Source organism: Lineus longissimus, chromosome 15, assembly GCF_910592395.1.
Source record: "Lineus longissimus chromosome 15, tnLinLong1.2, whole genome shotgun sequence".
In the NCBI taxonomy this organism is placed as follows: Eukaryota; Metazoa; Nemertea; class Pilidiophora; order Heteronemertea; family Lineidae; genus Lineus; species Lineus longissimus.
This window is the reverse complement of record NC_088322.1, coordinates 510,849-524,211: the sequence shown is the minus strand read 5'-3', so window position 1 is coordinate 524,211 and position 13,363 is coordinate 510,849. Positions and strand designations below refer to the sequence as shown.

At 43.5% G+C, this 13,363-nt stretch overlaps 2 protein-coding genes across 2 annotated transcripts in view; one reads left to right on the top strand and one right to left on the bottom strand.

Moving 5' to 3' along the window:
* LOC135499960 (uncharacterized) overlaps positions 1-13,363 on the top strand; it is a 193,232-nt gene that overhangs the window by 64,102 nt on the left and 115,767 nt on the right. The window lies entirely within an intron of this gene.
* On the bottom strand, positions 8,458-9,069 carry LOC135499935 (uncharacterized). Its single transcript, XM_064790996.1, has one exon. The coding sequence runs from the start codon at positions 9,067-9,069 to the stop codon at positions 8,458-8,460; it is 612 nt and encodes a 203-aa protein (XP_064647066.1).

Sequence of the window (13,363 nt, the reverse complement as noted above, 5' to 3'; positions counted from 1 at the left end):
ATCCAATGTGTACTTGCATGTTAAAATACAGACCTCTAAATATACGAAAAGTATTTTAAAATAATTTTTCAATATTTTTCGAGGGAAGGGGGCAATTTACCGAAAAGTATTCAGGGCTTAAAGGGTTAACTCAAGTTCTGAAAATGTTATTTTTGTTCACTAGCTAGTACATATACGTACCATTAGAACGAAAACTCCACAACTTGTATCATCGCGTTGTTTACTAGAATGATACGTTTTCAGCTTCGAGAGTCGGTCATCTCCTCGTGCCTTCATCAGTTTCCTGAAATGATAATAAACTTACATTGTTTCGACATTGAGCTCGGTCGCAAGTTAACAGTGCCCAGAGATCAGCGTTTGTGTTCCAATTGTGATTCTGGGGAGTTGGGAGATGAGGAACATACTCTCTTCTTCTGCAATAGAAAGGAGTTAGTGGATTTGAGAAGAGTGGTTGTAGTACAAATTTCCGATATCGTTGATAGCTTCAAATTGTTAAGTGTTAGTGATAAGTTCAAATATTGCTTTATGGCTGGGGACACGAATATTTGTTCGGTAATAGGTAGATATTTCCATAAAGTGTTAGAGATAGTTAGAGGATAAATCATTACATTTTGTATTTCATGTCCATCTTTATTGCTAAAAAACCCAATGTAAATTCATTTTTATACGGAGGCAATAAAAGTTTTTATTATTATTCCCAGTACAATACTAATTTCAAAGAGAGGCACGTTGGATGCACGGTAATCCCAACATCTTTAATTGAAGAAATCATCTTATACGTCCTGAGCCAGTCAGGGTCGGCCCTTACTCCAAGCTGTGTAGCAGACGACCGCTGGCCGTTTAGTTCAACGAACTATTACGGGGTGGCGGTCATGGTCTCCGACGATTGATTCGTGCTAGTTTCATGCATCTGGGACCATTTTTCGTCGGGATTTCTTACATATTATGCATGGTGGGTGTCAGGGCAGGGGCCCGGGGGGTCGGGATATTTGAAATTACCTCGCAATAGATGAATATATAATTGCTTTTACGGCGTTGGGGATTGTTACAATGAATTTAGAAACATAATCCCTGCATGCCTGACAGCATTTCAAGGATCCCAAGCCCGGATCCCAAGGTCCATGGGGATACCAAGGAGGTGGGGCGGGAGGGGGAGGAGGGTCCCATGGCAACCAATTATTTAGGATCTAACTATGTAAAACTTAAGTGCCATCCAATGTGTACTTGCATGTTAAAATACAGACCTCTAAATATACGAAAAGTATTTTAAAATAATTTTTCAATATTTTTCGAGGGAAGGGGGCAATTTACCGAAAAGTATTCAGGGCTTAAAGGGTTAACTCAAGTTCTGAAAATGTTATTTTTGTTCACTAGCTAGTACATATACGTACCATTAGAACGAAATCTCCACAACTTGTACCATCGCGTTGTTTACTAGAATGATACGTTTTCAGCTTCGAGAGTCGGTCATCTCCTCGTGCCTTCATCAGTTTCCTGAAATGATAATGAACTTACAACAACAAAGTCTTTGCATTGCACCCTTTTCAAACTGTTATGATATTACCTATTACTCGTTATACTAACCATACTAACCATATACCTTATATAGCTTACTAATCATCACGTGACCTGTATCTTTATATATCTTAGTTACTTTAATAAACTGGCTTATACCTGTCGACCGTTGTGCGTGTTGCATCTATGCCTGAGCAAGAAACAGAATATGGTGTCAGAAGTGGTCACTCTTCGACGATCATAACGTTCTTAGGGTGGACTATCAGTGGACTATGTCATCCGATGACGAGACAGAGGAGGAAAACACGGGCCCACAAATAGTCATGGCAGAACGTCCGAATCTCAAGCCCCCGGCACCTCTTGCTCTAACGGGGAATATTTCGGCGAATTGGAGGCGATGGAAGCAGAAATTTACGATATTTCTAACGGCATCACGGATAACGGAGGAACCTATCAAGGTCGCTCTTCTTCTCCACTCAATCGGAGATGAAGGACTGGAAGTTTTCAATTCATTTGGATTACCTGATGATGTCGAATACGCCCCGCTTATTCAAAAATTCGAGGAATATTGCACGCCTCAGAAGAATGTAACATTTGAACGCCATAGATTCAATTCAAGGATACAGCAGGAAGGCGAGTCCTTTGACTGTTTCCTCACGGATATAAAAATAAAAGCCAAGGACTGTGAATTTGACACTCTAAGAGACTCCTTAATAAAGGATCGCATTGTATTTGGCATACGAATGGATCGCACGCGGGAACGTCTGCTTAGGGAGAAGGAACTCACCCTCACCAAGGCGATAGATATATGCCGGGCAGCTGAGTTAACCAAGGAACAGATGAGTTCGCTGTCTAACGGACAGTGGCGTGATGAACAGACTGACAAAACAGTAAATGCAGTTGGCCGACAAGGATACAACAAAGCCGCCTCGGGTTATCATAACCAATCAACGTATAAAGGCAGCGGACCCAAGTGCGGGAATTGCGGGACTTTTCATCAACCACGGCAATGTCCTGCCTATGGCAAACAATGCAAGGGTTGCAAAAGGCTAAATCACTTCATCCGCTGCTGCAGGTCAACCAATAAACAAGTCCACAGCGTAGAGGAGGAGGACGATAACGGTACGTACGAGTCTTTGTTCATTGGCAGCATCAATCAGTTAAAGGGAACAGACGAGTCTGATCAACAATGGCTAACGAAGCTGAAGATGGGTCAGCGGCAGGTTTTCGTGAATTTGAAGATAGATACGGGAGCACAGGCCAACGTGCTGCCGTATGACCTATTCAAGCGGATCTGTAACAAACAAGATCTCATAAAAACGAAAATACGGTTAACCACTTACGACGGAACACCGCTACCAGTGGCAGGGAGTTGCAGGATTCGATGCATTTACAAGGATAACACATTTTACGAGGATTTCGTAGTGTACAAAAAGTGTCTTTCTGTGTATCTTCGCGTGTCACAATTACTTGCATAACACTACATACCATACATGTCACAGTTAAGCGCCCAGATTGAAGCATGGACACCAGCCTAAGTAGAGGCCGTACAGTACAAACATGGACAAATCTTCATGTAGTTCACAGGATACTTACGCCCAACTCTGACGATATATGGCGACATGTTCTTCTGGCCAGTCAATTGAATTGACAAATCCAATGGAACTTTCAGACAGATTAACCACCATCAATAACCAATGAGAGTTAGTGCAGATCGGCAACAAAATCCAAGTGAACTCTTCAAGGCGAAACTGCAAAAAGATGATGACAATCTTGTAGCAGGGATAAAATCAATCATGTGCTATATTATTCTGACCCTTCAGAATGCAATATTTCATGAATCTATTTTGATAATATAATCAAAACTGGCATGCTTGTTGTTTCCAGCTCAATTTTGGATTGTCCATAACCTCTAGAGCTGTATACAGAAATGAGCAGTAGACCCCCACCACTCTGGAGCCATTTCCTTTCTCTTCAGCTAAAATGGCTCAGCAGCTAGCTACACATGATCTGTATAGCGCTGATTTGACCACTGTCTGGAGCTGCTCTAAAGCAATCAAGCAAGCTAAAGACTATTTTCAAGGAATGTGCAGACAATAAAATGCCACTAGATAAAATTAACTCACCTTTCTCAATAGCCAGGTCATGTTTCCCTTTTCCCACCTCGCAGCCAGACAGGGAGGTAGCATATTTACAGTCCTGGATGTCTTCACATTGCACTCCCTCATCAGAATCCAAAGGAATCCATTCATTATCTCGTCAGTCAATAAACCATCTGGCTCCAGAGAAACCAAATCCGCCTCGCGAATGGTATTCGCGCCAACATTTAACTTCCGACCATCAGCTCCTTGACATATGCCTCGGACTTCTGCGACAGTGCGTAACTTTCCCCCTCCAATGTTGACATGTGAAGGGAGTTCTCTTACCGTCTCTACTAACGAAGACAACTGAATCGTATCGACTTCAAAGGCCTTCAGCAGTATGGAGCAAATGAATAACATCTTTAATTGAAGAAATCATCTTATACGTCAACCGGGAAGTCTGAGGCACTGTGCCGTAGACCGATGCTTAACTTGAAGACAGACTAACCGAGTAGGGAATGAACTCAAAGAGTAATAACAGATAATTTGCATCAAACAAATTGTCGAAGAAATCGTCCTGACCAAGTACAATTACAAAACCTACCGGGTTGATGATATCGAATGGAGCCAGAATCCAGAATCGACATTCGCAACAAAGACTTGTCGTACATGGATTTCTATGCAAAGAATCATCAAAAGAACATTCAGGATAAGGGTCAACCATTACTTGTCACCTTGCCAAAGAAGAGAGACATCCGAGCTGGTCAGGAGGGATCTCAGCTCATTCCGATTCCAACTCTGACAAGAAGCCTGGCTTTGGCTGAAAGATGAATGGGTTCAGTAGTAACAACATGGATGTTGACTGGGACGAAGGCAACAAGGAAAACTCATCTAGTTTTGCTTTGGCGGAGGATTTGGTGATGATGCTCCAAGGGGTGGTGGCACCTATGGATATGGACCCTCCCTCCCTCTAATTCTGAAAGATCTATTTCCCGGGCCGGGTTTTTAATTCATGCCTTCTTTATTTAGTACAATTTAAACCAATTTATTTTGATAATATGACGTATTCGCCACTAAAAAACGCCAAGCTCCATTACGGTGGGCAACCTACCTTCATTAGAACATTCCCAGTGCAATACTAATTTCAAAGAGAGGCACGTTGGATGCATGGTAATCCCAACATCTTTTATTGAAGAAATCATCTTATACGTCCTGAGCCAGTCAGGGTCGGCCCTTACTCCAAGCTGTGTAGCAGACGACCGCTGGCCGTTTAGTTCAACGAACTATTACGGGGTGGCGCTCATGGTCTCCGACGATCGATTCGTGCTAGTTTCATGCATCTGGGACCATTTTTCGTGGGGATTTCTTACATATTATGCATTATGGGTGTCAGGGCAGGGGCCCGGGGGGTCGAGATAGTTGAAATTACCTCGCAATAGATAAATATAAAATTGCTTTTACGGCATTGGGGATTGTTACAATGAATTTAGAAACATAATCCCTGCTTGCTTGACAGCATTTCAAGGATCCCAAGCCCGGATCCCAAGGTCCATGGGGATACCAAGGAGGTGGGGCGGGAGGGGAGGAGGGTCCCATGGCAACCAATTATTTAGGATCTAACTATGTTAAACTTAAGTACCATCCAATGTGTACTTGCATGTTAAAATACAGACCTCTAAATATACGAAAAGTATTTTAAAATAATTTTTCAATATTTTTCGAGGGAAGGGGGCAATTTACCGAAAAGTATTCAGGGCTTAAAGGGTTAACTCAAGTTCTGAAAATGTTATTTTTGTTCACTAGCTAGTACATATACGTACCATTAGAACGAAATCTCCACAACTTGTACCATCGCGTTGTTTACTAGAATGATACGTTTTCAGCTTCGAGAGTCAGTCATCTCCTCGTGCCTTCATCAGTTTCCTGAAATGATAATAAACTTACAACAACAAAGTCTTTGCATTGCACCCTTTTCAAACCCATATCAATGTACAAAAAGTGTCTTTCTGTGTATCTTCACGCGTCACAATTACTTGCATAACACTACAGACCATACATGTCACAGTTAAGTGCCCAGATTGAAGCATGGACACCAGCCTAAGTAGAGGCCGTACAGTACAAACAAGGACAAACCTACATGTAGTTCACAGGATACTTACGCCCAACTCTGACGATATATGGCGACACGTTCTTCTGGCCAGTCAATTGAATTGACAAATCCAATGGTACTTTCAGACAGATGCTTACCGGTCAAATCGTCCCCGATCAAAGTCGTCCCCTGGAGAAATCGTCCCCGCTGATACCAAATCGTCCCCGAGTCATATCGTCCCCATGCCAAGTCGTCCACGTCTTCATACTGCACTTCTGTTGCGTGTTTCTCCGTCATCTCAACGACCAGTATTGTAGTTTTTTACAGTTAAAATACATGTAGGCCTACTCATATGAATTTTAGTAGAACATTGATGGCGTTTTGGGGTATAGAGTTGTTATCTTGGGAAAGGGTTCGGGTGATGTGTAGGCCTACCGGATGCTACCGGTATGCGTGCTGGATAGGCCTGGCCTACCTACTTTTGACTTTGGACTTCCTCTCCAATATGTAGGCTGACATAACATTAATTCGAATGAATAAAATATTAACAACCTGGGCCTGGTTGTTCAAAACAATTTTTGTCACAACCCTGGCGTCTGAAGGCTTGACAAAAATTGTTTTGAACAACAGGCCCTGATGCTTTCTTGCGTCTGTTTTTAGCTCACCTCTTAGCAGAGGTGAGCTTATCCCATACCGTGGCGTCCGTCGTCCGTCGTCGTCGTCGTCGTCGTCGTCGTCGTCGTCGTCGTCGTCGTCGTCGTCGTCGTCGTCGTCCGTCGTCCGTTAGCAGGGCACGTTTCGTAACTGTTAGAGCTATTGAGTTGAAACTTGGTACACATGTACCCTTATGTAATGACACCTTGGAGACCAAGTTTCGGTCCGATTCGTTTCATGGTTTGGCCACCAGGGGGCCAAACGTTAAAAGTGAAAATATGCAATATCTCCCTTAATAGTAGTCGGGAAATTTTGAAAAAAATATGGTAGGTACTTCTAGCAAAGGTGCACCATATATCCTTCGGGTTTTTGATTTGACCTCCTTTTCAAGGTCACAGAGGTCAAATGGTGTAAATTGGCCGTTAGGATGTAACGATGGCACGTTTCTAAACTGCAATGACTATTGATACCAAATTTGGTACACATTTACCCCTTAGTCAGGTGATCTCAAGGACCGAAGTTTGGTCCAATATGATTCACCACTTGACCACCAGGGGGCAAAATCCAAAAACCTTAAAAATGTGATTATTCCTTAACTCCTTGCCCGATTGCCACCAATTTGATATCATGGGTACATCTAACCACCATACAGTATATGTCACACAGGTTTGTAATTTGACCTTCTTGTCAAGGTCACAGAGGTCAAATGGTGTAAATTCGCCGTCAGGCCGTAACTATGGCACGTTTCTTAACTGCAATGACTATTGATCACAAATTAAGTACACATGTACCCCTTGGTCAGGTGATCTCAGGTACCTAAGTTTGGTGCGATCTGATTTGCCGTTTGGCCTCCAGGGAGGGGGCCAAATCCTAAATTCAAAATGCCATTATTCCTAGTAATGACTTGCCGATTGGCACCAATTTTATATCATAGGTACATCTAATTCTAACAACCATTCAATGTGTCACCCGGGTCTTCTTTGATTTGACTTACTTTTCAAGGTCACAGAGGTCGAATGTACTGTAAATTGGCCATTTTGGGGAAATTGTAATTGCTTGGACCTACATCAAATCTAACACTACATGACACAATACCATGCTCTTTATCCATCTTTCCTCCACATGAGGTGAGCACAATGGCCTTGGCCATTTCATTTTACATGCGGTCCCGGTGATGCCATGCAGAGTACCTGCGTCTTCGTCGCACTTGTCAGAACGCAGAGGATTTTCATCAGAATAGTGTTGTGGGAGCCAAGTATCCGGGGGTGGGTCAGGAATTCGGGATGGGTGATGCAGTCGCTCGGCGGGGGCTCCGGGTATGAACAGTTTATCAGTGTTGGCCCCCTATTCTGTTATATTTAAAAAATAATGGAGAAATAAACTCGGACTTTAGTTATCAATGATTTATTAGGATGAAAAAGAAACAAAATTAAGTACAACAGCACAATCATTTAACGTTTAGTTTAGTGAACATAATATACATGATATAAGGAATTTCCAAGATGTTTTGGGTACAATAAAATAGTGGCGAACGCCATATTTCTGTTCAATTGCGGCAAATAAAAATAGCAAATTAGGCTACATCATGATATTGCAGAACACGTGGGCTTTGTGCATATAAAACACCTATTACATACACTTATTTTGTTTATCCGAGTCACGTTACAATTACAAACGAGAAGATGATAACTACATTAATAGGCAAGTACATTAATAGGCTGTTACTCTAAATAGAGTTTTCAAAAATATACTTTCCATATTTTATAAATGTAGGCCCTATCTGCTTTGACCAGTTTTCTTCAGTTACATGTACCATTTTATGAAATGTATTGTTATTTCTCTTTCCCCAAATATGGGGGGTACAATAAAAATTATTATTATTATTATAGCCTACTACATGTAATATTAGATAACACCTTTAATAGTACAGTATATATAAAACCCTGATACTGATAGTACAGTTATAGAGTGATAGGCATACGGTACAACTCTAACTCAGTCCCCAATTCATCAATTAATTTACACATTATTATACCATTAAAAAAGAACGTCTTCCTCAGTTAAAGAGTTTATGGTTAGGCGCACCAGTGTCCGTTCGATTTTGTAACACCAGGTGGTTTAATTGTCCGTATTGCTGGCAACCAGATGCGAGCACTTTCGTAGGAGTTGAGTTGCCGTCTTCTTTTCCTGTATAAACTCGTCCCAAAGCGTGAAGATCTTCCCCTGTTGTTGTCTGTAGACCTTTCGCTGGCGGCGTTCCAGTTTGGCATCGGAGATGAAACGAACTTGCATCTCAATGAGACTGGCCTGCTCTTGTAGAAGGCGTGTCATCTTGTAGAATTCGAGATTCGACTTTGCGGCATGACGATTTAGCATTCCGTGCCATCCTTCGACGTCATTGTTCGTCCTCACGGGTTCCATGAAGATAGACCAGGTGCGCGGGCTCCACAGTTCGTTAGCGATCCACGTGCGGCGAACGTAATCCGTGAATTCTTGCAGAGCGGGCGTGTTGGCCTTCCTGACGAGCTTTTCGAACATCGGCTGGATATGTGCGTGCGGCAGGTACGGCAGGGCCATAAACTGTCTCAGCAACTTGTGGGTATCGTTATCGTTCTTGTATGCTGGCGAAAGACCGATTTCCTGAATCTTCCTCCATAAGCATTGGGCCCAGTGGAAGGAGCAGCCCATGATGTGAATATTGCCGAACACGAGAGGTATGGCACGCCACATCGCCGCTTCAAAGTCCACAACGATCTTTGCAACTTTTCAGTCCGGGCACATCCTTCGTATGGCCTTGAGCACTTTCTTGTAATCTTTTTTGCGTTTCCCCGACATCAGGATGAAGGCGACTGGTACTTGTTTTACGTTGTCTCCGCTCTTCACGAATGCGTGGATGGATGCGAGCTGGGTGAACGGCGCCTTGACCAACTTGAACGTCCCGTCAATATACCACGTTTTGGCATTCGAAAGGAGCTGGACCATCTTGTCAGTTGCGAATATTAGGTGACGTTTCTCGCCTACGGTGATGTCGGCACGAAGGAATGTCGCTGGAACGTATGTTTCGTCAATTTCGAAATCGAGGGTGGTAGGATCTTGTGGTCTGGCCTTCTGACGGTGACGATTCGCAGCTCTGGCTAGATTCTCTGGTTTCGAAAGCGCCGGAAGGGGTGCCGAAGTTTCGTGTATGCCTTCGTCGAGTAAGGCCCGGTTCACAATCTCCGCTGCCGACGTGAATACCTGCCGGGTGGCCGTCTTCTTCACGTCCGCTCGGATATTCGCGGCAACGGCTGCACCGAGTTGTGCCTTCCTGACGCTGCACGTCCATGTCGTGGTCCCCTTCGCGGTTCGTGGTCGTTTCTTTACAGTGTACGTGTAACCGTTGCTGTCTGCCAACTTCGTTTTCCCTCGCTGCGTCCCATCAGTGACCGTCGTGTAAGTGGTTGCTGGTCCGTCATCGCCGCCTAGGTACTCTCGTGGTGTCTCATCAGCCATCGACGATTCTTCTAAACGCTCCGGGACTTCGAATTCTCCAAGGGTGGGGTCGGGGTCGTCTGCTGGCTCATCCACTTCCATCTCTTCCAACAAAGCGCCAGCTTCCACTTGCATCTCTTGCAACCAAGCGTCAGCTGCCTCCTGGAGTTCAGATGGGGTTGGAGTTTCATCTTGTCGATCTGTGGGGGTTGGAGTCTCATCTGGTCGATCTTGGTCTGCCAAAAACCACGTGCGTCGGGTCTGCTCCAACGAAAGACGACTGCTCTCAGCCAGGGGTTGTGGGACGCCCGTGATATTCGCATCGCACTCTGCACACGACCACTCAATGTCACTTCCCTCTGTCACGGCTCTTCTGTACTCGGCACGGCTGATACCAGTGTGGCACGTACGATGCTGCCAGCTACCGCAACCATCACATTGCAGGCCTTCTTGTCGTGGTCTCACAGGTCTCTTGCAGGAAATACAATCGTTCATTATGCTGCTGGATGTTGGATGTCGCATCTATTCGAAATCGAATGAGGAACCCTAAAATCCGGCAGGTTTATATAGGGCCTATAGCTCTGCTTAATTGATGATATCTTCTCAAAAAATCATCTTCATCTCACCCTAATTGCAGTTATTGATTACTAAAGGTGTTAATTGTTGATTACGAATATAATGTGTGAATGCATCCATGGCCGAGTTGATCAAAGATCCCGCTAATTACTCGCTAATTACATCACCCGTGCTTGGTATGTCTATTGCTAGCAGTATTTTGTTTTGTTTGTATTTTTATAATTTTGTATTGACTATCTGTATATAATAGAGAGGATTTTTGGAAGGAGGGGGTGGTGCAACCTTGGAAAAAAGGTACCGTTTGCAGGGATTTACACAATGACACATTGACCGCCAACATCTCACCTAATTAGCTAATTGAAGCGGCCCCTTTGATCAATTGGCCCAGTTGTGATATTAACTCACTGATCATAATGAATGGTTGTGTTCATCAATTTGCGGCCCCCTTGCTCAATAAGCCCAGTTGTGATATCAACTCACTAACATATTGAAGCGGCCCCTTTGATCAATATAGGCCCAGTTGTGATATTAACTCACTGATATAATGAATGGTTGTGTTCATCATCAATTGAATTAGCGACCCCTTTGATCGGTTGTGATATCAACTCACCATGGAACTTTAAAAGATACCGTACTAAGTATTCACAGGTCCGTGAACTAAACATTGCTAAAGGCTATTTGAACGACTTTTCCTTTAATTAAACAACTCACTGCGTATGCTAATTTTTCTTTATTTCCAGGGGCGGATCCAGGAGTCTGAATAAGGCGGGGGGGGGCGGGCATCTATTTTTTACCGGATATTTATGTCGATTTTATGACGATTTCCTAAAATTCGTGGTCAATTTCAAAGATTTTTCTCAAATAAGGGAGGGCGTACGCCGGGTCCGCCCCCCTCTAAATCCGCCTCTGATTTCATCCCTTATACAGGAATAGACTTATAGAATAGACATATCATGCCACTACTGGCCTTATGCCATACCCCATACACCACCGGGTTCCATCATGCACTGGCGCCGGAAACCGGGACGATTTCACCCGGGGACGATTTGACATGGGGACGATTTGACTCCTATGAGCGGGGACGATTGCTACTGGGGACGATTTGACTGGATACCAGACAGATTAACCACCATCAATAACCAATGAGAGTTAGTGCAGATCGGCAACAAAATTCAAGTGAACTCTTCAAGGCGAAACTGCAAAAAGATGATGATAATCTTGTAGCAGGGATAAAATCAATCATGTGCTATATTATTCTGACCCTTCAGAATGCAATATTTCATGAATCTATTTTGATAATATAATCAAAACTGGCATGCTTGTTGTTTCCAGCTCAATTTTGGATTGTCCATAACCTCTAGAGCTGTATACAGAAATGAGCAGTAGACCCCCACCGCTCTGGAGCCATTTCCTTTCTCTTCAGCTAAAATGGCTCAGCAGCTAGCTACACATGATCTGTATAGTGCTGATTTGACCACTGTCTGGAGCTGCTCTAAAGCAAGCAAGCAAGCTAAAGACTATTTTCAAGCCATGTGCAGACAATAAAATGCCACTAGATAAAACTAACTCATCTTTCTCAATAGCCAGGTCATGTTTCCCTGACCAGCTCAGAGGTCTTTCTTTTTTGGAAACGTTACAAGGAATGGTTGCCACTCATCCTGAATGTTCTTTTGATGATTCTTTGCATAGAAATCCATGTACGACAAGTCTTTGTTGCGAATGTCGATTCTGGATTCTGGCTCCATTCGATATCATCAACCCGGTAGGTTTTGTAATTATACTTGGTAAGGACGATTTCTCCGACAATTTGCTTGATTCAAATTGAAATGATGTTGCTGATATCTTATCAGACTTATGAGGCGAAGCTGCTAGCTACACATGATCTGTATAGTGCTGATTTGACCACTGTCTGGAGCTGCTCTAAAGCAAGCAAGCAAGCTACAGACTATTTTCAAGCCATGTGCAGACAATAAAATGCCACTAGATAAAATTAACTCACCTTTCTCAATAGCCAGGTCATGTTTCCCTTTTCCCACCTCGCAGCCAGACAGGGAGGTAGCATATTTACAGTCCTGGATGTCTTCACATTGCACTCCCTCATCAGAATCCAAAGGAATCCATTCATTATCTCGTCAGTCAATAAACCACCTGGCTCCAGAGAAACCAAATCCGCCTCGCGAATGGTATTCGCGCCAACATTTAACTTCCGACCATCAGCTCCTTGACATATGCCTCGGACTTCTGCGACAGTGCGTAACTTTCCCCCTCCAATGTTGACATGTGAAGGGAGTTCTCTTACCGTCTCTACTAACAAAGACAACTGAATCGTATCGACTTCAAAGGCCTTCAGCAGTATGAAGCAAATGAATAACATCTTTAATTGAAGAAATCATCTTATACGTCAACCGGGAAGTCTGAGGCACTGTGCCGTAGACCGATGCTTAACTTGAACACAGACTAACCTAGTAGGGAATGAACTCAAAGAGTAATAACAGATAATTTACATCAAACAAATTGTTGGAGAAATCGTCCTTACCAAGTACAATTACAAAACCTACCGGGTTGATGATATCGAATGGAGCCAAAATCCAGAATCGACATTCGCAACAAAGACTTGTCGTACATGGTTTCTTTGCAAAGAATCATCAAAAGAACATTCAGGATAAGGGTCAACCATTACTTGTCACCTTGCCAAAGAAGAGAGACATCCGAGTTGGTCAGGAGGGATCTCAGCTCATTCCGATTCCAACTCTGACAAGAAGCCTGGCTTTGGCTGAAAGATGAATGGGTTCAGTAGTAACCACAAGGATGTTGACTGGGACGAAGGCAACAAGGAAAACTCATCTTGTTTTGCTTTGGCGGAGGATTTGGTGATGATGCTCCAAGGGGTGGTGGCACCTATGGATATGGACCCTCCCTCCCTCTAATTCTGAAAGATCTATTTCCCGGGCTGGGTTTTTTAATTCATGCCTTCTTT